The sequence below is a fragment of the Prosopis cineraria genome, unplaced genomic scaffold (assembly GCF_029017545.1).
Source record: "Prosopis cineraria cultivar Desert tree isolate PC_DT_omini unplaced genomic scaffold, ASM2901754v1 PC2, whole genome shotgun sequence".
NCBI classification, from domain to species: domain Eukaryota; kingdom Viridiplantae; phylum Streptophyta; class Magnoliopsida; order Fabales; family Fabaceae; genus Prosopis; species Prosopis cineraria.
The window spans coordinates 19,847,415-19,872,194 of NW_026555333.1; the positions used below are offsets into that span (position 1 = coordinate 19,847,415).

Consider the following 24,780-nt stretch of genomic DNA (forward strand, 5'->3'; position numbering starts at 1 on the left):
AAATCACAATAATTTAAAGTTAATTATTGAATTACATTAATCACAACTACATATTATAATAGCAAATACAAGTGATCTTTAAGCTATAAGAGTAACAACAGGCAAGTTAAGCACAACATTAAATCATTATTTTTTACTTTAGTGGAGATGTACTAAGCTAATTGCTCTTCTGAAAATAAAGCAAGAAATACATTATAAATAAAAGTTATTAAATAGATAGATATAAGAATAAATTATATTAATATAATTAATATATTATAATGAAAGATATCGCCATGTTTACTCAATATCATTAAAATTATCAATATAAAAAACTTTAGTTTTAAATAAGAATTGCAAGTGTTGAAATTATAATTGATATAATTAATATAAGTATAAATTATATTAATATAATTAATATACTTAAAATAAAAAATAATATATATAATATTCGAAACAGGACGGGACGTCCCGATGGTAATCTCGTGTCTCATCCCGTCCCGTTTATTTTTATGCTGGGACAAGACATATTCCAATATGATCAGGACGATATCTGGCCAATCACAACGGATCCAAGCTAAACACCCCTAATTTATACAATGTGCCATGGTGCATGACATAGAAAAAAGTGAGCCATGGTGCATATATCACAAGCCATGGCGTATGTCACATTTTCTATACAAAATTCAATTTTGAGTTTTAAAACTCATTGATTTGGGTCCCATTTGTTTTTCAAGATTTTGCATCATTTTCAAACTCTGATTTGGGTATAACAAGTATTGATTGAGATTTGAAATTTTGAATTTGGGATCCCATTGTATATGGTTTGAGAATTATTCTCATTTATGTAATTTTATGACTTTGGTAATTCTTTGATGATTAATCCCTTGATTACTATCTTTATGGAGTTAAATGTGATTAAGGGAGACTTTACAGACAATGAATTGAAATTTTTAAAGAAATTAAAATTTAGAAAAAATTTGAGTTCTTTGTGATGATTAAGAATTTATTTGGGTTTAGAAATATGGAGTATTTTTGTACAAATTTACAGAATGGAAAATAAGAAAATGGTAATACTAGAAATGATTTGGAAGCTAAATATAGCTTGTTAATGTTTGTAAGATGTTGGAAAGGAGGTTGAATTTTGGTTAGTCACAATAACCTTAGAATTAGTATAAATAATGAAAATTTAAGTGTGAGCTTTGTCCCCAACTCTTAAATTAGAGTTGTTTTATTGGTTTTAATAATTAAAACTAATATGTTACAATACTATTCCATATGTAGATTGTTTTGTTGGTGAAAAATATGGTAGAAGAGAAGTTGTAAGAGGTAATTAGTGATAAAGTCACAAAATAACCATGTTTTAATTTATGTTTAGTATTGTCTATTGTTATTTGTGAGATTATTGTGAAAATATGTGGAAATGTTGTTGAAAAAATATGTTGACATGTTCATTGAAAAATTGTGAATATGCAATTTGAAATGTTTTTGCCAAATGGAATGTTATGTTGTAATATTATTGAAAATTAGAAAAATTGTAAAGATTGTAATATGATATATTTATACATTGTTGATATATAATTGTTTGACTCTTGTAGGAGGTATTGGGAGATTTGTTGTTATTGTGTTTTTTACGCCATATGGTACACCACTATTGGATGCCTAATAAGTGGTTTGTAAGGGTTTAAATTAGTCTACCTTTGACTAGATCTAGCACCAAGTGAGGGTTATAACTCGAGGCTAATGGAGAAAGATAAGGATAATTGTTTGTCATGTATTACAATATCTCTTGTATTTTTGTTTGAATTATAATGTTGTTTCTTCACTTAGCAAGCATACATATAATTGTTTGCATACAATATGATAAATTGACATTAGTTATTGAGACTTTTAAATCTTATCATGTGGTTAACAATTTTTAGGAGAAAGGCCAATAATAGTGCATGGAGGAGCCTGGAGGCTTAGTTGTGTAGATCCATTGCTTCTTTTTGATATTTTGATTTATGATTTTAATAATATATTATTATTAATGTTGGGACTTTTTGTTTATTAACAATTATATAATATATTTATGTAATTATGCCCTTCAAACTAATTTTGATGTGCACACTTTTGGATAACTATAACTTTGAAGTTTGATTTATTTTAAATGGTTTAAAATGACATGATTATAAGGCCATATGTTAGCTTGTTTTGGAGATGATTTAAATTATCTATTTTATTATTAGGCGTTGCTTTGCATTGGTGGGAGTATTAGGTTAGAGAAATGATATTATTCTCTATTGGTATGTAGGAGGATAAATTTAGTTATGATATGATGTTGTATGAACCAAAGCCAAATGTAAATAATTTCGTTTTAAATTCTCTTGATATAAATTGTGTTAGGTGATAATAACTTAATTATGATTGTATATGTGTATGAATAATAACAAAAATTATTCAGTGTTATTTGGAAAAGTTGCTAAATAGTTATAAGATTTTGAAATACATAATTATTTTTATTTTTCTATTCTATTTTGTTTATCATGTTTTTAATTTAAAATGGAATCATATAGGCCTTTAACATTTGTTTTTGTTTTATAAATGCTTGAAATTCCAAACTTTAAAAATGACAATTTAAAGAGTTAAATTTTATTTACTATGATAGTACTTATTTGTGTACCTTTTTTGACAAAAACTTATTTGTTTTTTATCTAACTTAATTCTTTCCATCTTGGTAGTCATTTTAAGAGGTGAAATATTTTTTTAAACTATGTTTTATCATTTTATATCATAATAGCCCCTTTTCTATGTTTTATCATTTTATATCATAATAGCCCCTTTTCTACTATGGTAGTGTTTCAAGCTAAATAATTGTTTTAAAGAAAAAATGAATTAGTTGATTTTTGTTTATTACAATAGATACTTTTTTATCATGGTTGAGTTAATTATTTAAAATTTTTTTTTGAGGGTGTTACATATAGTGGTTGGCATGTTATTACTAATAAGTGCTTAATATTATCAATATCATATGGGAATTGAAATGGGTCAAGCAAGATGTTTAGAATCACTAGGTCCCATGTTATTACTATTTGTGGATTTGGCCATTTTTTGTTGGTGGCCTCTTGTATTTTTGAGTAGAGGCCAAAGATGTAAGTGTGTATTTGAATCTATAATATTTTATAAAAGCCGTCGGATGGATACTGTAGATCTTGGATGGAGTACTGTAGATCTACAATTCGCCATCTGACTTTATCTCTGTTTTTTTTTTGTTAACCTTTTTAGATGGGTAGCTGTTTTTGGTTAAAAAAAAATTGGTAGCTATCAAATCAGTACCCATCTACAGTGCCACTTCAACTTTGTCTTTTTTTTTAAAAAAAAAAATTTGTTACTTTTTGTTTAAAAATGATATGGTAAAAATAAAAAAAGATAAAAAATTATCTTGGCATTGTAGTAAAAGAGGTATATGTAGGATCTTCAAAAAATTAAATTGTTAATATGAAACTTATAATTAAAAATGAAATGTTTTGACATTTCCTTTGTTTTATCTTAATTAATGATATATGTCTTCTATTTTTTAAAACTTATATGACCATTTTTTTCTAATATAAATAGTTATAAAATACAAGCCTCCCTTTTATTTTTTTTAAATTTTATTTTTATCCATCTAACCATTATTTGACCATTAAATCATATGTGTTGAACTAAAATGCTCCTATTTAAATATAAATATTGTCTAAAAATCATTTAAATTATCAAAAAAAATTAAATTTGTAACTTTTTAGGAAGTTAAATATATAAATTGGCCAAAAAAATTTTAAAAACAGAATTTATGGACTCAATAAAGAGAAAAATAAAATAAAATAATTTTTAAAAATTTAGATAATTAAACCAACCTAAATACATCTGAAAGTTAGGGGTGCAATAGCTAGGCTTGACTATAGATTTTTATATGTTTATATATTTTAAAATCAATATGATTTGAAGATCTAATGAGAATGGAGAGAATATGAGATTTTAATAAACTTGATCTTCTTAAAAATTAGAGTAGTGTGGTTTAAAGAAATAGTGTGTAGACCTATCATTAAAAAATGTGAATGGGGGCATATATTTATAAATTTTAAAAATTTAAACAAGGTGTATGATATAATAATATTTTTATATTTTGAAAGATCATGATAAAAATAATAGGTGTTAGATATATAAAAAATTTTCTAATGATAAAAAAGTGGATGTGGGACATATAATTTAATTAATAAAATTAAATTATTAATTATTTTAAAAAAATTAAAATTAGTTAATAGATGATTTTGTTAAAAACATAAATTATATAGTTACAGGACTCAATAAAAAAGTGAACATGTGATCTACTATTAAAAAATTTGGGTGTGGAACTAACATTTATGCAAGTTAAAAATTTAGACAATGTGTAAAAAATACAAATATTTTTATATTTTAAAAAATTATGTAAAATCCATGATAAAAACTAACGGTGAATATAAAATTTTTAATAAAAATAATAGGCATTTGATATGCAAAGAAATTACCAATGGTAAAAAAATGATTGCGGGACCTATAATTTATGTAGGATTCATAGTAAAAATTATATGTGGATATGAGAGTCTTAGTAAAAATAATAGGTGTTAGATATGTAATAAAATTTAAATGACCATGAAACAAATTATATTGACTAATTTATCTCTTATTTCGTTAAGTTTTTTTTTACACATACGTGTTTCAAATATTATTTTAGTAAACTTACTCCATTTGTTAAAAAATATAAGGTATTTTTTAAGGGTTGTTTCTCAAGGTTTGGATGTAAAAAAGTATAAGATATTTTTAATGTTTAAAGGTGTAATTATTTTAGAGTTAAACATCCAATTAAATAGTAAATGTAGAAAGATGATGTTAATTTAAAAATAAATAACTACTTTATTGAGAGATAAAATTTGATTAAAAATGACTTACTCCCTCTATTAAAAAAATATAAGATATTTTTTGAGGAGTTGGGTGTTCAAAAATGTAAGATATTTTTAGTCTTTTGATGTATAATTATTGTCTTTTTTTTAAAAGTGTCCTTATTAATGAATGACTTTATATTTATTGTGGAGTATTTAATAAGGATAAATATGAAAAAATAGAGTTAATTTAAAAGTAAGTAACTACTCTATTGAGGGGTGAGATTCGGTTAAAATTTTTTTATATTTTTGAATAAAGAGAGTATATTTTATTCCCATACATTGCATGGGTTATAAATTTTAAAATAAAATATTGTACTAATTTTTTTATATGGATAGCAAATTATAAAAAATATAAATTACAAAAAAAATTCTTAGGTAAACTCATCTTTTGTATAATATTTTCTTTTAATTTTTAAAAATGATACAATCTGATTCTTGATGTTAATAAAAAATAACTTTGATCACTATTTATTAAAAAATAACCTTAAAAATTATGGTGCAATATATTGTTATTTATTTGTATTTTTCAATGTTATTAAAATCTTTTTCTCACTTTCTTTTCATTGTCTTCAAATCAAATCAAACATTAAACTATCGTGCATCGCATAGGGTTAAAATCTAGTTTTATTTGTTAAGCTGTAATTTTATAAGTTTATGAATGAGTATTGATAATCATAAAAAATTCATGTTTCATTAGTTGGTTGAGACTAATGGTTTTAGTTGGGGTGTTGGATACATGGTGAGAAAGTGGTATACTTTTGGTCCCAGGTGTCCAAAAATCCCATATATTACCAAATAGTGGTAAGACCTGTGCCATTTGCTAAGTTGTCTATTTAGTTTTATATGGCAGTTTGGATTACCTTAATTAAAGGTCCAAATTAAAAGTTAGATGCTTAAAAAGTTGGAATTCGAATGCTACCATATCTGTTGTTGTTATGGCCTATTAGTCATGGCAAAATGGGTTGTTGGCCGTAATGAATGGCATAATGCGTGTCGATTACAGTGGATTAAGTGTTTGACCACGGTAAGTAGCTTTTGTACCAAAAGTCAAGGTGGATACATACCTGGCCACAAAGCATGCCCTTATTTTGCAAAAATGACCATTTTTAACCCTATTTAACTTGTTTTCAATGATCAAACTTTTTTTCCCATACTTCCTAAATTGTCTCTACTCTTATCTTAATTGTTTTTGAAGGGTCTTAGCTATTTTTTTCAAACTCAAGTTATTTTTTGAATCCCATTTGTTTAAAGATGTTTATAATTAATTCTTCTTAAGTTCAAATACCTAATGTTGATCCTATCTTTTTTTAGTACCTTTCTTAATCTAATTAATTGGTTTGAAGACTTGGGGTTTGTTGATGGTTAATGTTAGAAACATTATAAGGAGCACTTAGTGTTCTAAACTATTTATTGCAGTAATTCATTCATAAAATAATTAAATTGTAGCATATTTTTCAATAATGTTAAATACCCCAATGTTGATCGATAAAAATGCTGACTAAGACTTAAGTCTGAATGAAAATGCCATATGCAATGTCAGGTAAATCTAAATTAAGGTATATTTTTGTCCTTGTACTATTCTTTAAGGAATATCCAATATCCTAAACTATTTATTATATAGCAATTTTATACTTAAAGTAATTAAAATGTAACATAATTTCCAACCAACTTGGCATAATAGGTAACATTTTTTGTCAAACATAAATTTTCATTAACATTTTTAATGGTTAATGTTGAATTAGTTAACATTAAGGGGAAATATGCTACACTTTAATTACTTTAAAGATGAAATTATTATAACAAATAGTTTATGCTACACTTTAATTATTTTAAAGATGAAATTATTATAACAAATAGTTTAAGACATGAGTGTTAGTTAGAAAATAGTTTAAGAACAAAAATGCCTATTAGCCCCTCTTTCTTTCTCTGTTTTTTTTTTTTTAAGAATGATTTCTCACAAGTCTAAACATGTCAAAAACGATTAAATGAAGCTTGTTTCCAACAGACAATTGCATTTATTTCATTGACTTGAACTTCCCATCTTTTACGTATAGGTTGAGTCTACTTTGGGGCAAAAAGGTTAAACGATTTGGGTTTACTGCGTGTTAGACACATCAGTGCCCATCTCTCGCCGCCACAACACCCCCCACCCCCCCAAAAACCAAAAAATAAAAATAAAAATAGAGAGAGCCTAATAGGATAATACCTGATGAAGTGTTAATACTATATCATGTTTGGCTCACATTATATAACATAATGCATTGTGTAAATTGATGAATACCCTTTGCATGGTAATATATGATATGATACTGTATAAGATAAAAAATAAACTATTTTCTAAAATATCATGTAAATAAAATTTAAATAAATGCATTTAAAATTGTTATAACATTCATTTTTTATGTGACAAAAAATATTCAAACTCCTAATACGAAAAAAAAAAAGAATTAAGCAGTAATTTAATCATATTAAAGTTTGTGGGGGGGGGGACTCAATTTGAACCATGAATTCATGAATTTAGGATTTAGCATTCATTTAAGTTAACTGATCATGATTAGCTCCAAACATGTTAACTTGATTCTTAATAGTGACTTAGATTAAGTCTAGTTAAATATCATGCAAACACTCACGATTCCTTTTTCCTTGTGTTCATAGACATTGCTAGCAATATTTACAGCAAAACAATACTTACCAGAAGCCTCATGCATTATCTCAGAGTACATAGACTACTGAGACTAAAGTGTGTCATAAGGATAATATTAAAACTCAATTCAAGTTGTCCAATCAAAATAGTAAATCAGTAAACTAATCCTCTAACTAGTCCGATCAAGAGCTTTGGACAAATCAATTGGATTGAATTTTATATTTTTCCTCTCCTTGTTGAGTCTAAAACCACGTCATTTCAAGTTAAAAAAAGAAAAAAGAAAAAAAGTCCATGATATTTTTTCACCAGAAAAAAAGTCCATCATATTTATATTTTAGTGATTCTATTTTGTTGGATTATATGTAATTTATATGTAAATGTTCAATGACTATCTTTATATATTTTAATTAAATTATATTATTTTAATCATTACTAAATTAATTCAGTTTAACCATGGTTGAACCGCTCACAGTAGAATTGAATCTGATAATTCCAAAGTAAAAGACTTGAACTCTTCATCCATCACACTATTCTCAGGCAATTTGAATTAGCCAAATTCCACGGACAGAGAATGCATAACCGTTCGCTCGCATTTGAGCGATGGAGAAATAATTAGTCTAGTGAAAAACGAATAACAGTCTTACACGAAATCCGATTTTTTCTTCTCGCAAAACTCCCCAAGCCTCGGCTTATGGTGCCATCCACTTATGATAGGCACTTATGCTTACGTGGCAACAAATCTCGACAGAAACCCAGCTCAAAGTTCAAGGAGGCACACTCATCGGACGCCCACAAAGATCATGCCTAAATCTTCTAAAGTAATAATTTAACTGAAGTGATGAGAGAGAGAGAGAAATGAGACCCACTTCTGTGCCTTCATTGTAAGTCTTACCAAAGTGAAGCCTGCTCACAGTCACTCTCTCGTCTCTTTTTCTCACACAATTCAGCTGCATTCGATTCTGATTTAGAAAGATCACAGGCCACGAAGCAATGGGGCAGCAGTACAATAGGTTGGAGCAATGGAATTTTGAATTTGACATTCTCATTTGATACCAAGAAACTCTAATCCGGTTGCTTTAGGAGTCATGCCAAGCTGAGACAGGTATTGAGGGTTATGGAACTTACTCAGATGTCTCATTCCACTGTCGCAGAGAATGGTTACAATTGTATGACCAGGGCCAAGCGACTGAGCTACTCTAACTGCTCCTACACAATTCATTGCCGAAGAACTCCCAAGAAATAGTCCATCGTTCTTCAAAAGAAACCTGATAATTAAGATTAAAGGCCACATTTTAATCCAATTCATCAGCCTTTCAGGTTGGTATATAAAAGATTAAAAAGAGAAGAAGAAACACTGAGACTTGGAACACAGAACATGCTTCGGAAAAGACTAAGGAACTACCTGGACATTTCAATAGCCTCCATATCTGTGCCTTGAAAAGCACCATCAACTTTGGCCATCATAAAGTTCTTTGTTATCCTGTTGCATCCAATTCCTTCTGTTATGGTATCAAATGGATTCTTGAGTCTTTTTCCTTCTGCTTCCTGCTTGGTGTACATCACCCCCCTTGTTACCTTATTGAACAAACCAGAACCAGGAGGATCTATGAGGAAGCACTTGATGGTTGGATTCTTTTCCTGAAAAATATATGGAAACAATTCAGGGAATTTTCACAATCAGAATGATAATCAACATCAAAAGGTTAGAGGAACCTGGGGAATGGACCTGAAGAAACCTAGAAACACCAGCCAACGTGCCACCAGTACCAGCTGCTGCAACAAATGCATCCAACTTTCCATTCGTCTGTTCCCAGATCTCAGGTCCTGTACCCTCTAAGTGCGCCTTAAAGTTTGCCAAATTCTCAAACTGATCAGCAAAGAAGCCACCACCTTGACAATCCACGGGAAAAGCTGAATTGTGGCTGTCTCCATCAGCTCTGTAACCATTAATTGGTTTAATGTTCCCACCATTCATTTGTGATTTGTTTATATTTTCTGAGACAAACTCGTTTGCTTCTGATGCCCGTCTTCTTGCAACATTTACAAAATGGTCTTTGTGAGTAATTGATACCGGTCTAACTCTTTCAACAGTAGCTCCTAGGGCTTCAATCATCTGAGCCTGTAAGGTAATTCCTTCATGGTGAAAGAGTTGTCACAGTAGAAGAGGGAGAGGAGAGTCTGAGGAGAAATGACAGTCTATTTCAGTCAGAACCAAAACCATTTTCACATTTTTTGCACATAAAACTAAGTTACGTGAGTTGCAGTTAGAAATGCTCTTAGTTCTTTTTTTTTGGATTTTTTTTTTCTTGCAACCCACTTTTTCCACTTATTTTGTTACACTTACAATGCGTAAAAAGAGCCAGGAGGCTGAAGTCAGAGAACAGCTTATGGCAAGACTTCATAAGAGACTTGCTTAATTACATCTCTAACATACCTTTTCAATTGCAGCATCATCTGGGATAACTACATGGCATTTGCATCCATAGGCAGGGGCAACAGTAGCAAGGCTAATAGCAGTGCTTCCAGCACTCCCTTCAGTAACAATTCCACCTGGGCGTAGCTGGCCAGATGATAAAGCCTGTGACAATGAACCGTTGGAGGAATAAAATTAAAAACAAATGAGCCCTTCAGCTTCAGCAACACTCACGATTTATGAAAACGATAGATGCTTGTTATTATGAACAGATTAGAAGCACCATATTGCATGAAAGAACTGACAACGTTTACATTAGTTGCATCTCTAAAAACAATAGAAACTTGAGAGTTTTCTGTCCCTAAATAAATAAAATTAACACTGACAGTTTGTTCACTAATATCACTTTATTAACCATACATGATAAAAAAAAAAAATAATAGCTTCTGAAATAATAAGTCTTCCCAAACTATAAACTTAAATTCAAATTCCTTAACAATGAAACATAGTTTAAGTCTATCATGAATTCAACCGCAAAAATTTAGGCCTCATATAAGCTTTACCTTAAAAAGAGTACTTACATAAAAAGGATGAGTTAGCGAGTTTAGTTTATCTAATCGAATTCCCATGTAATTCTAATTTTGCTTTCTGCGTGTATGTATCTTTATCATAGTTTTGCCTCCTCATATTGTTGAAGAGAACAAGCAAAGAGACTTCAATCCTTTATCTGGAAGGAAGGTGGAAACTGGAAAGTCACAGAATATTAGGGAAACCACGTCTATTAATTACCTAGCTAGCCCAAGCAAATTAAATTCCAAATTGATAGAATCAATATGTAATTAAGACTGTAATTGATAGAAGAAGAAGAGAAATATAGATGAAAAGAGAAACTGATTTCATTCACATCCTCCATTGCACCCTAAATACTCTATCTATAGAGAATATACCCAAATAGCCAGACTACCCTTTTATCCCTAATTCCCCTAATTACCCCTTTTTATTTCTAATTCCCATATTCCCATGTATCAGTAACATACTTCACTTCTCATTAGACAGGAGTCATAGGACTAATTCTAGAAGCAGATTCTTCAACATGATGTTTAGGTGGGCCAGGTTCCATGAATTCTACGTCCACCAAATAAGCAATTGATAGGTGAATTTTGAAAATCTTGGTTAAAAGTTCTAAATCATAAATCATTAAATTTGATAGAAATACGAACAGCACTCTCATAACAGGAATACTTGCCATCCATCTTACTAGTTGCTAAATCATTCATGCATCACACAATACAGTTATGCATTACACAAGATCAAATATTATTGTTTTAGCTCAGACAAGATCAGACTAATCAATTATGAATTTACTTCCCCATTGAGAAGTCAATCCTCATATGATTTATAATGATCAATTACACAGCAGTTTACTGTTATAATGCTTGTAATCCCTGGGGATACACGCAAACAACAAAAATATCTAACATTCAAGACTTTCAAGGTGAAAATATAGCTCTCAAGTAACAGCGAATCCTGGATCAAAGTTTTAGTTGAAGGTGCATTACAGCTCCTTAGAATAATTCACATACAATTCAAAATTCCATTTCATTCCACTTTGTAACTGTGAGCTTCACACTTATATGAGATGTTATATTTTCCTTGCTAATAACATTTTGGCCGTCTTTAGTTTTTTGTTAAAAAAACAAGAAAAAAAGAAAGGGTGTAGGGTTTTACAAAGAGGAACAGAGGAATTTTGTTACTAGTTGAATAGAAGAAACGATTCGAAGCTTTAATAATTCCCTGGGGAATGAATAATCATTATTGACATACTGCCAGTGCCTTTTTCTCCAACATAGAATTAGCATATATTTAGCAGTTTCTGATCATCAATGTCTGGGGATACCAAAAGAATCATTAAAGAAAACAGAACACTTTCAAAAATGATAAAGTAGGAAAGGGGAAAAAATCCGCGAATTATGAGCTCTAGTGTATATTTATATCATGTTTTCATCCAACAAGTTATTAATGAACAAAATCCAAAGTTACCCCGTGCTTGAAAGAAAAATCTATCAGTTCCCTCTAGAAGATAACATTTACGACTCAGGCAGTTTACCTCTTCAATGATTTTCACTGCAACTCGATCTTTCACGCTCCCTCCAGGGTTCAAAAACTCGCACTTCCCAAGAATCTTAAGAACTCAAAAACAGCAACGAAACAAGACGAGCAACTCGTAACTCCAATTTCAAAATCAAATCAACAGAAAAGACCATAAATAAATTCAACGGTCCAGAAGAAATTCTATATAAATACTAACTAACAGTGAATAATGAATCACAAGGTCAAAAGGACTCACTTCACAACCAGTGGCTTCAGAGAGGCTATTGATTCGAATTAAAGGCGTATTACCAATAGCATCAATCAGCCCCTTCCTCGATTTCTCCTTTGACAAAGTCAAGCGGGTGTTCTTAGAGGAAGATTTAGAGCGTCGGTCGCAGATGAGATAGGAGAGTGCGACTGAGACGAATAAGGCAGCCACGCCCACAACAGCGCCTGTAGTTCTCACAGGCGCCATTGTTGATGCTCGAACCTGTTACTGTTACCCCTTACAGAAGCTTGATGACGGCAGAGACCACAGAGATTAACGACTTAGCAAGGCGGCGAGTTGAGATGGGCTTGTTTGCACTTTGCCTCATACGGGCTTAACTGGCCAAGTGCCCACTTAGGCCATGTTTGGTATGTAGCATTGAAGGGTTGGGTTTGGCATTGGCATTGAATAAGGCCCAATTTAATGTGTTTGGTATAAAGCATTGGCTCTTATTTGGGTTTGCTGAAACCCACTTAGATGGGATTACACAAACCCACCTCCTACCTGGTACTGAAAAATTAAACCTGGGTTTGCAATATTTTATGACAATATTATCCATGGTTATAATATTTTTTGGACAAGAGTGCCCCTGTTGAGTTTTTGCCTGATAAAAGTCATCAGCATTGCAAACCTCAAGTCGAACGCATCTCCATCGACGCCGCAAGAGACTCATCCATCGATCTGCCCTGTCGCCATCTCCTTCATCTTGCCTTCAGGTACTGTTGCTCCGTCCTCCCCCTTCGTTGATCTTCTTCTTCCATCTTCTTTGTATTTGGCTTTTCCTTTTCCGGTGATCTCTCCTTCACAAATGACTGTTTGCAGGTTTTTATCTACATAAGCTTTAAAATTTTTTGAAATTGTAAGAGCCAAACCCTTTCAAGAATCCTATTACATCTGTCAAGAAAACAGAATCGATTGTATAAGAAATAATACAAAATGTAAATGAGAGGCAGATATTGCGTACATACTTACTGTGGGTTCAGGCAACTTCAATCTCATTTTCTTTAGTCTACGCGTCATGATTGGATGCTGTAGTTGTAAATTCCATTGAAACGCATTTACATTGGACTGAGCTTATGCATAAGATTATAATTGGCAATTGCTTTTGATGACAATACTTGCAACAGATGCGATTTTTTGCTTAATTTGATAATTGGACCTTGTCTTTTCTAGACCGGAGTAGATATTTCTTGATTGTAGAAATCTAGTCCACGAGAATCTGGTCTGCTTCCTCAATAATATTAGTCGCTCAGTTTATTAAAAATTTGAGGATGATGGCAGAGTGATTTTCTGTATCCATTATTTGCCCTTTTGCCCCCGAGTGGAAGGGGGTTTGTAATTGAGCCATTGAGTTATTACTCAAAGAATGTGTATAGACATCTGAAAGGGTTACTCCTGATTAATTTCATTGACCCCTTCGCATAACTACTACAAAAGTGCTCATTCTGCTTAAAATAATCGTGTGTAAAAAGAAATATGTTCAAGACTGTTAAATTATAATCTTTTTTTTTGAAGGTTGGAAAGGAGGTTTCAGGCTTTGGTGTAGGAAGTATGGAATGGATTATATATATTTTTTGGCAGCATGAACCTCGTCTTTTATAGATTCCATTTCCTTAGTATGCTGAAATGTAATTATTACTTAATGTATATACGGTTACTAAAAGATCATTAAAACTGCTTTCGGGTTTTACCAAATAAACCATGATGCGGGGAAAGTAGTAGCTTCTGTCGTTTTATTTTGTCTGTTGAGTAGTTTTGGGGGCGGTGTTTCTGCTTCAGTGTAGTCGGCTAGTACTAAAAAAAGAGCACCCAAAACAAGAGCACCCATAAAGGTATAAGAAAATGTCTCTAAGCTAAATTATTACAAAACAATTGGGAAGAAAAACTAATTGCAGAATGAAATAAATCAAACAGGTCCTTGATCATTTGCTATACTAATACTATTTTATACTTTTATATTGCACAGCAATTCATCTATTATTTTTTTGAAGAGTGTTATCACTGTGATTTATTATTAACCACTAATTACTTTTATTCCATTACATATGTTAAATATTAATCTTTTATATATCTGTATAATTGGTACACAGTTATGGCACTATCTGAGGAAAAGAGAATACTATTACGTTTGTTTCTCTTCTGGATGAGCATGACTGAGGCAGTGTATGCGTTTTGCATTTGTATGTGTATGACTATCATACTAAAGAGACGAAGAATCAGACATATACCTTACAAAATGGATTTTATTGCTAAGAGATCTTACCTAAAGAGAATGATGTCTAGCAGTGATGTAGCCTGTTACAACTTACTTAGAATGCATAGATCAACATTTGATAAGTTGTGTTCTATGCTAACGGATGTGGGTGGTCTTAAACCTAGTAAGAACATGCTTGTAGATGAACAAGTTGCCATGTTTTTACACATACTAGCACATCATGTGAAGAATAGAGTAATACAACATAACTTTGGTAGATCGGGAGAAACTATTAGTAGGCATTTCAATTCAGTACTTACTAGTATGATGAGACTTGGAGATATGTTGTTGAAGAAACCAGAGCCAGTGGCTGATGACTCTAGCGATGAAAGGTGGAAGTGGTTTAAGGTAAATATACATGTTATGTATTTATTATTATTTTTGAAAGTTGTGTGAACAATTTGTATTAACTTTTTTTTACTTTTCTATTTTATAGAATTGTTTAGGCGCCTTAGATGGAACTCACATCAAGTTAAGAGTTCCTTCTCTCGACAAGGCAAGATACTGGAATAGGAAAGGAGAGATAACTACAAATGTGTTGGGTGTTTGCTCACAAGATGGTTTCTTTATATATGTTTTGCCTGGGTGGGAAGGGTCCGCCGCAGATGGACGGGTTCTTCGTGATGCCATAAGTAGAAGGAATGGCTTGAGAGTTCTACAAGGTCACTATTACTTGGTTGATGCTGGTTACACCAACTGTAAGGGATTTCTTGCACCGTATAGAGGGCAAAGATACCACTTAAGTGAATGGAGAGAAGGGCGACATCCTAGAAGTGCACAAGAGTGCTTTAATATGAGACACTCTTCTGCACGAAATGTAATTGAGCGGTGTTTTGGTATTTTGAAGTTAAGGTGGGCTATACTAAGAAGCCCATCATTTTATCCCGTTCGAACACATAACCGAGTTATAATTGCTTGTTGCCTCCTACACAACTTAATTCGTCAAGAAGGTGTAGATCCACTTGAAAATGAAGTTCCAGAAATGGGTGTTGATATGGACGGGATGGAAAACACCCCAATTCAAAACATGGATGCTTCTGATGAATGGGCTACCTTTAGGGATACTCTTGCTAATGAAATGTTCACTACTTTTTCTTCTAATAGTATATCTAGATGAATTAGTTATTTCATTTAAACATTATTGTTTGTTTGAATATGTCAATTTTCTTTGTTTCTTTGAGTGTGGTGTATGGTATGATAGAACATGTATTATTGTTATGTCCTTAATAATAATATATTGTCATATTGTCTTATTGTTGTTTAACCTCTTCTCAAGTTCTAACATTTTCTTCTTCTAGCTGAACAAACATGTCAAGTAGGTCTGGAAAATCAGACAAGCACATGTGGACACCCGAAGAGGATGAATTATTAATTCAATCCATGATGGTGCTACATGATAAGGGAGAACTTGTATCTGACAATGGTTTAAGGCCACGTGTCTTAAACACTTTGAAGGACATGCTTAATGGTTTGATACCTGGAAGTGGTATTAAGGCCCATCCTCATATTCAGTCAAGAGTCAAGAAGTTAAAAATTAACTATGGTGTGGTTTCTGACCTTCTCAATTTATCTGGTTTTGGTTGGGACCTTGAAAAGAAATGTGTGACAGCTCCCAAGACTGTTTGGGATGAATATGTGAAGGTAAATTGCTGCTGTTAGTTTCTGCTATTTTTACTGTTTCTTTCTGCTATTTATTTGTTTTCTGGTTTTTTTTGCTGTTAGTTTCTGCTGTTTCTTTCTGCTGTTTATTTGTTTTTTCTGGTTTTTTTTGCTGTTAGTTTCTGCTGTTTCTTTCTGCTGTTTATTTGTTTTTTCTGGTTTTTTTTGCTGTTAGTTTTTGCTGTTTCAATTTCTGCTGTTTATTTGTTTTTTCTGGTTTTTTGGTTGTAGTTTCTGCTGTTTATTTTTTTTTCTGGTTTTTTGGCTGTAGTTTCTGCTGTTAGTTTCTGCTGTTTATTTGTTTTTTCTGATTTTTTGGCTGTAGTTTTTGCTGTTAGTTTCTGCTGTTTATTTGTTTTTTCTGGTTTTTTGGCTGTAGTTTCTGCTGTTTATTTATTTCTTCTGGTTTTTTGGCTGTAGTTTCTGCTGTTAGTTTCTTCTGTTTATTTGTTTTTTCTGGTTTTTTCCGCTGTTAGTTTCTGCTGTTTATTTATTTTTTCTGTTTTTTTCTGCTGTTTATTTCTTCTGGTTTTTTGGCTGTAGTTTCTGCTGTTAGTTTCTTCTGTTTATTTGTTTTTTCTGGTTTTTTCTGCTGTTAGTTTCTGCTGTTTATTTATTTTTTGTTTTTTTGCTGTTAGTTTCTGCTGTTTCTTTCTGCTGTTTATTTGTTTTTTCTGATATTTTGGCTGTGGTTTCTGCTGTTTATTTGTTTTTTTCTGTCACAGGTAAACAAGAAAGCTGCTAAGTGGAGAAACAAGACTTTCCCCCATTATGATGAGCTATCTAATATCTTTGGGAAGGATAGGGCAAATGGAAAGGATGCTCAAACCTATGAAGATATCATTGAAGAGTTTCATGATCAACATGGGTTTACTTCACCCATAGAAGATACTCCTACTGAGTACATTCCAACTGATTCTCAAATGGATGGATCACATGCCAATACTTCACCACAAGAGAACTCTCCAACTGAGCTGTCCCCTTCTGATGCAACTTCCGGTGCGAAAAAGAGGAAGCGAAACAGCACTGAAGCTCAACCTTCCATGCTTGAAGGCATGAAAATGATTGTTCAAACACTAGCTGATGGGTTAAAGGAGTCATCTGAGCGTTTTGGCATGCACCTTGATAGAGTTGAACGTGAGAAACGTATTGATGGCATGAGGTCGTCTCTCCTTGTTGAGTTGAAGAAAGTTGAAGGACTTTCCCACCAAGAACGTCTCAAGGCATATGTGAAGATTATTGGTGATGAGAATATGCTAATTGGCTTTTATTCCATGCCTGAAGAGGATAAAGCTGATGTGATTCGCGAAATAATAGCATAAGCTAGTATTAGTGTCACTTGATATTTTGGTGTATCTCAATTTTTTGGTGATCCTTAGTAAAGTTGCAAGAGGATCCTTCATATGTAATGTCATGTTTAGATGTCTAATTTTTTGTGTAAGATATGGCATATCTTACTTGGGTGCTTGGATATATGAGTAGCACCATTGACTATATTTTGTTTCAAAGTAAGATATGGAGTATCTTGCTTCCTTGACCTTATTAATTATGATATGATAAATGACATCCTTTCTTTCATGTTTTATAGAGTATCTATTGGAAGTTTATATAATAGTAGTATATATACAAGTATATATACACTAGCTTAATTTGATCATGAAGTTGCAACTTGGTTCCTTGCCCATATGAAAATGCCATCAAATGGAAGAATTTGATCAGGAATTCTGTCAATTAGGGGGGAAGTTCTGATCAAAATATTGCAGAATTTGATATGATTAAGTATTTTTAATATGGAGCTAAGAAACATATGGAGTACATTTAATATATGGAGTACATTTAATATATGTAATAATATATCTATGAGACTGATGGCATCTTAGCAGAGACATGTTTGAAGGCATGAAAGCATCAATGAGACTGGTGCAGCATAAAACTTGAAAAATAGAGAAACTATAGCTTCAAGTACAGACTTACATTTAAAGATCCATGGCTGTTATAACCACTTGCAAAATTTACAAAAACTTGTAATATAACACTTGCAAATTCCACAGAATCAGAGATATAACCACTAGATTGGAGCCATATAGCTATAGACTTCATAAATAAATCTAAATGCTATATTATATATATACATACACCTCATTTAATTTAGCAACAGAACAAAAGCTTGCTTCTTGATGGATTTTTTTGGATGTTTCTGTTCGTCCCCAAGTGCCCCTCTTGTTGAATTTCCCAACATTCCCTCTTGCTATGATGACTATGACACGGATAGTTGATGAACCTGTTGAAGGCTTCATTTCCTATAACAGAATGCCTCGTCAAGCAATTGAAGGTTCACTCCTTATTTCCTGCAGTTCCAACCACAGTTCGCTTCTCTTTTCCAAGCAATTGAAGGTTCGCTCCTTATTTCCTTATTTCCATCTTGTATGTTTATTTGCAGAAATCAGGGTGTCAAATGGCTAAAATGGAGTAAAATTGTATGTTCTTCATGGAGCTTGAAAAGGAATGGCTAAAATGGCACCTCTTGGAGTTGCACTTGTTGACATTTTCATCTTCATGCTCACTTGAGCTCTTCTTTTTGCCCTCAATCAAATCAGTGACAAAAAGAGGCAACATCATGCCAAAATAATGTTTCAGGAAGTACCCAAAAAAAAGGGGAAATCGCATTGTGAATTACTATCTTTATCACCTAAGTAATGCCCCTTTCAAAGAAGTAAAGTTCACTAATCACAGCACCAACTTCTGAAGGGGAAGACAAATCTACAAGATAACAGAGCACTCAATTAAACCAACAAACAAACAAAAAATCAAAAGAAGGATTATGCCAAAAGGCATCGAGGATCTCTTCAGCAATTAGAACATGAAAATAATAATAATAATAATAACGATTCTAAGCAATCGCAGAAGTACCTGGCCACCCGATAAAAGCAACACAGCCAACTTCCCATCTGATATAGCCTTCAAACCCATCTTCCACCATCTCTCTCTTTCTTTTATGGTTCGCTCCTCCATGTCCGACACAGAACTCTCTGGCACCGGCTCAATGGCAGCTATTGGCAGTCCTGAAGTAATTTCACACAAAGAACGCCCGTCAAAACTACTTTCTTTTCAGTACTGGCATGCGCAGAGTAAGTTTATATGCGTATGTGACGAGAAATATGGATAGACCTTGAGATCAAAGAGAGCATCAGATAATCCGATCAATCCTCGGGAGATCCAGATTCTGCAAATTGAAGTCATCAATTGCAACAAAGTCAAATTAAATAAATGAATAATTTTTTTTTTGCCAACATATGGAACAATTCAATACCGAAGAAATCTCTAGTTGATCTGAAAACCGGACTTTAACATCCAATAGTTATATAAATGAAAATTCCAAGCCCAGAAGTATAGGCAACAAAGTTAAGGAGTAAATCTTAAACTTCGAGGCGCTGAATTTGCAATAATTGGCATTCATTCGAACGCGAAACAAGCTGACTTTGTCAAATCACCAAGAATTATTGAGGGAATAAACAGGATATAGAATTCCGAATCATAGAAATGTAACTTCCCGACTGAACAAGAACGAAAGAACCTAAGCTTCACCGACACTTCAGGCCAAACATGGCCTCAGATTCCAAGGTGGGCCCCACTAACCTGGGCCCCTCGCTCATCTCCTCGCTCAACGGTAGAGTCCGAAGTAAATCAAAGGCAGAGTTCGAAGGCTTCAAAGCATACCTGACACACTCTCCTTGGCTCTTGATTTTCGGCTTAGAGGCGCTTACGAGTTGATGGAGCTGAGAGAAATTAGAACGGCGTGAACGAAACCCTTCACAATATGGAGCTCGATGATCGAAAATGGAAGCCAGAGATCTCCTTGAGTTCACCGTCGCAGAAGTTCATCGGTGAGAAGAAGAAATGACAAGACAAAGGGATGATCACGTTTGGTTTTTATTTTCTGTTTTTATTATTTTAAAGGGTATCTTTGTCTTTTTATAATTTATATTTAAGTAAAAAATAAAATAAAATAAGGTATTCTTTCAAAATATTCCTACATACCAAACATAATTTTAAAACTTTATTCCCAATCCCAATCTCAATCCCAATCCCAATCCCAATCCCAATACTAATCCCTCAAAACTGAAACCTGCGTACCAAACATGACCTTAATTCCTTACGCCATTGACTTAAAAAAGAAAGCACTCAATATGACTTAACTTTGAAAAAATTAAAGTACCATAGATTAAAAAAAAAATCAGGCCCAAACAATAGATAAAAAACATAATTTGGGTTACACACCAAAAACATTCATCCTAGTTAAAAAGACGTTACCATTTAATCACAAAATTTTAAGTTTGAGTTCGAGTAAATGTAATAAAACTCTTTTAAGAGAATTACCTCTATTAAACCAGATAATGTTAGAATATAAATTAGTTAGATAGTCATATTAAAAATAATAATAATAATTTAGACTTAAACAAGCCAAAAAATAATAACTTAGGTTTAAAGTATATTTTCATCCTGCAAGAAGGCAATTATGGATGTTCTAAAAAAATTAAGAAGGAATATAACACAATATTTTGACTTATCATTTGTTTTTGTTTTTGTAAGAAGAGCAAAAGGTCCTTGTAATATTTCAAATTATTACCTTTAGAGTTAATTAAAGTTAAATAATATTTTAAAAGAATTTAGGGGTATTTAAATAAAACAAGAAATAATTTGGAAAAATCAAAATTAGGGACCTCTTAAGGTTGTTAATTACGATTAGAAACCCTAAATTATTAAAATTTCAATATTAAGCCATAGTCTTTATTTAAAATTAAAAACATACATAAGTTTACAAAATTACTCTCCACTTAAAAATAAAGAAATGGCACTTTTAAAATTACTATCATGGGATATAAATATTGTTAATCTCAATTGAAAAATTAAGGAATAATGGTCAGGAATGAATTGTTTCCCATTATGAAACTAAAATTCACTTTTTTAAAAGTATTTATAAATATACAATAGTCACTTAGAAATTTACTAAAGTCACTTTTGAATATGAACCAAGTCACTTATGAATTGTTATATACTTCCTCCGTTTAAAAATATAAGGCATTTTTAATCGAATCTCACCCTTTAATAAAGTAGTTACCTACTTTTAAATTAACTCTATCTTTTCATATTTACTCATATTAAATACTTTACAATAAGTATAAAGTCATTATCAATAGGGAAATTTAAAAAAAAAAAAGACAATGACTACACTTCAAAAGACTAAAAATGCTTTATATTTTTAAATATTTAATTTCTCAAAAAATACCTTATATTTTTGAATAGAGAGAGTACTTGTTAATGTATAGGCAAATTACTTAAAAAATAAATAAATGACATTGCTAAAAATATTATTATGAGATGAAAATATTGTTAATCTCAATTGAAAAATTAAAAAATAATATTTGAAAATAGGTTTTTTCTCAATATGAAATTAAAATTTAATTTTGAAACTTTTCAATGGCACTTGTAAAGATACAATAGTCATTTAAAAAATTTACTAAAGTCACATCTAAGAGACATTTTATACTATTCACATTTTTTTTTTAAATTTCAAGTAAGGGTCATGGTCCATTATTGAAATTTTTCAATAATTTAAAGTATCTAATTATAATTAATGGCCTAAGGGATCCCTAATTGTCATTTTTCTAAATAATTTTAGGATTGATTAAAGCTTGGAAGTAAACAAAAAAGAGCTGTTTTTGTAATAAGAGATTTTTGAAGGGCAAATGATAATATTTTTTAATAATTCTTTTTGTATTGGAAATAGACATTTCAAGATTTCCATAGAGTCCAATTTATAATTTTTAAAAATGTGTGAAATTAATTATACATTTTTTAAGTTAGGCTCGTGAATTTGTACTATCTATCACAGCACATGATGTGTTTATGAAACTATACAAAAGAGAGAAAGTTAGGGAAACGGCAAAAATGGAGTGCTCTACTAGAGTTTTCCCATTTTGATATCTTGGGAACATTTTAGAGGCTCCAAATCACTTAGTAATCATTTCTACTCCTCTCCATCTCTCCAATTTTCATTTTTAGCTAGATTTCCAAATGGATTTGCAGGAGTTTTGAGGACTATGGATTGTTGACCCATTAAACTAAGTTTAATTTGAGGTTCTTAACCATTGGGTTAGTGATTTCTTGAAAATTTTCAACAATGATTATGATTTATGACTAAACCCTACGTTGGGTTTAGGAGTTTTTGATGAATTTAAAGTTAGGGATGGTTGCAATGATATAAATGGTTTAGATAAGTTAGATTATGATAGAAATAATATGGGGTGGTATGAAAATGGACATAAAATTAATTTTGAAGGATTTAGGCCTTTAGGATTGATATAATTTCGTCATGTTAGGGAAGTATTTATGGGAATTGATGTGATACATGTAAATTATTGATCTTGATTAAGATTGTTTGGGCAAGAGGAATCACAAGTTTAATTGTTATATAAGCTTAGGCGAGAGGTAACCATATATAATTTACCTTATATGCTTAATTATGTATTTATGAGTTTTTTTATTGTGATAATGGATTGTATATTTTGATATGAAAGCATAAATATTTGAATTGTGTTATCATGATTTTTAATAACTTTGTTAGTTGAGTGGGAATTATGTATTAAAATTTGATTTGCTAAGGAATTGAAGTATGTCACAATTGTTGAAATCTGTATCAAATATTTCTTGACTATGAATATTGTTTGACATGATTTGGTAAGATCACATGAGAATGGGGTTGGGAGTTCACCTTAACATAGTATTACCAATATCATGAGTGCTCTAGGTGTTTGGTTTATTTACTTGTATTACCATTTGCTTATCAGAATTGGTATGGTTTGAGCATTGCCTTGTATTACTGTCTTCTTTTTGAAAAACTGGTATAGGTTGGGTATATGACGCTCCTTAAGAGGGATCCTTGATTCAAAAATGAGCAGGGTGAGAGGCTATTCTTTATAATTGGGGAGCTTTGACTATTTTGATTACATGGACTACTCATGTTTATATTGTGAGCTCATGAATTCTATTAAAGGTAACATAATGTTATAAGAGAGGTATGATGAATATGCATGATATCTTATGATTTTTTAATTGTAAAGTGCATTAAAGCTTAATAGTGTTGGTAATACATGTAAAATATCACTTAACTACCTCACGAATCATATTCGCATACTTGCTTCAACTAATCCAATCACATAGACTAATCTTATTTATATTATAAGCTCATGGATTCAATCAAAGTTAACACAAGATTATAAGAGAAGTGATCATTATACATGATATCTCATGATTTTTGAATTATAATGTATGTGAAAAAGAGGCAAACCAAGGTTATACTCAACAGTCAACCCTACTCCCCACCCAAAAAAAAAAGAAAAAAAAACCCTCCTCCCTCTATAATATATATCTATGTATATATGCATAATTTAAGAGTTTTTCTTTTTTTCCATTGCAAGCAGGGTCCTTAACCCAAACCCAAATGTTTTTATGATTAAAGTATACATATTTCCCTCCGGTATTTATATATAATATTTTACTATTAATGTATTGAAATATAAATAGAATACACGATTTATTAGTATTTTACAATTTTTTGTTTATTTATTAATCCTTTACTTATAAAAATAAAAATGATACTTAATATATATGTTACATGTATTATCTTTTTCAATATAATTGTTTGCTAGATTACATGGTCCTTCATGTAAGCCGTCACTTTGAATTATGACGTAAGGGTATGTTTGATTGAGAAGGAAGGAAGGGGAGGTGAAGGGAAGGAAAGGAAGCTCCTTCCCAATCTGAAGGAGGTTTTGGAGGGAAGGGAAAGATTTTTCTTCCTCTTCTCTCCCAACCAAACATATGCTAAAAGTCCTTCACGTAAGTTTCGTAGTGGAAGACAGAGTGGACTTTCTTTCTCCATTTACTTGTTTCTATGTCTTTGCCAGCTGGCCTTTTTCAGCTTTTGTTTTTTAATCCCTATTTTAATAATTGCAGACCTATCAAGTTATGACTTGTCTTTTTATTGTTTAATTGAACCTTAAATCCAAAAAATTAAAAAATGAATCACCTTGGCTCCGGAAGAAAAAAAAGTAGTGAAAAAGTTTTAAAAAAAATAAAGAAAAGAGAATTTACAATTATTGGTGATGGATTCCTCGGAGACATGGGTCCTATCCATTTGAAACTTTCGTAACGCTCACTCAATTGTCACCGCAAAATCATAATTCTCTACTTTTGCTACTAAGATATTTTTAACATATTTTATTAAAATAATAAAATTTTAAAATTTATTAATTCTATTTAAAAATTTAATAATTTTTTATCTTTATCTTTATTAAATATATATTTTAATAATATATTTTTATGAAAGTTAAATAAAAAAATTTATAATAAAAATTTAATAAAGTATTTTATAAATAGGAAGAGAAAATTCTCCTCTTCCAACCTATAAATTAGACCAAATGAAGTACTTGGACTGTGATTAGGTTGCCCTTTCCAAGTCATGATTCCTGT

The 24,780-nt window shown here is 31.3% G+C and overlaps 2 protein-coding genes and 1 long non-coding RNA gene across 4 annotated transcripts; 1 reads left to right on the forward strand and 2 right to left on the reverse strand.

Moving 5' to 3' along the window:
- Positions 1 to 8,053: 8,053 nt before the first annotated feature.
- On the reverse strand, positions 8,054 to 12,637 carry LOC129301660 (cysteine synthase 2). Of its 2 annotated transcripts, XM_054940246.1 has the most exons (7): positions 12,324 to 12,367; positions 12,084 to 12,158; positions 10,558 to 10,721; positions 9,998 to 10,141; positions 9,290 to 9,682; positions 8,966 to 9,201; positions 8,054 to 8,828 (listed from the first exon to the last, which is right to left on the reverse strand). In XM_054940246.1, exons 3-7 carry the CDS (start codon positions 10,603 to 10,605, stop codon positions 8,606 to 8,608), a joined length of 1,044 nt encoding a protein of 347 aa, XP_054796221.1. In that variant the 5' UTR covers positions 10,606 to 10,721; positions 12,084 to 12,158; positions 12,324 to 12,367; the 3' UTR covers positions 8,054 to 8,605. The 2 variants fall into 2 exon arrangements, with proteins under 2 accessions (XP_054796221.1, XP_054796219.1); XM_054940244.1 differs by lacking the exon at positions 10,558 to 10,721 and having other exon boundaries at positions 12,324 to 12,637.
- Positions 12,638 to 13,009: 372 nt separating this feature from the next.
- On the forward strand, positions 13,010 to 15,706 carry LOC129302615 (protein ALP1-like). The gene is made up of 3 exons (XM_054941528.1): positions 13,010 to 13,051; positions 14,426 to 14,937; positions 15,026 to 15,706. The coding sequence occupies exons 2-3, from the start codon at positions 14,428 to 14,430 to the stop codon at positions 15,704 to 15,706; spliced, it is 1,191 nt and encodes a 396-aa protein (XP_054797503.1). The 5' UTR covers positions 13,010 to 13,051; positions 14,426 to 14,427.
- A 2,491-nt stretch (positions 15,707 to 18,197) lies between these two features.
- LOC129300329 (uncharacterized) lies at positions 18,198 to 20,321 on the reverse strand. Its single transcript, XR_008590745.1, has 4 exons — positions 19,966 to 20,321; positions 19,417 to 19,471; positions 19,159 to 19,310; positions 18,198 to 19,008 (listed from the first exon to the last, which is right to left on the reverse strand). It is a non-coding gene; the product is annotated as an uncharacterized LOC129300329 (long non-coding RNA).
- Positions 20,322 to 24,780: the final 4,459 nt, after the last annotated feature.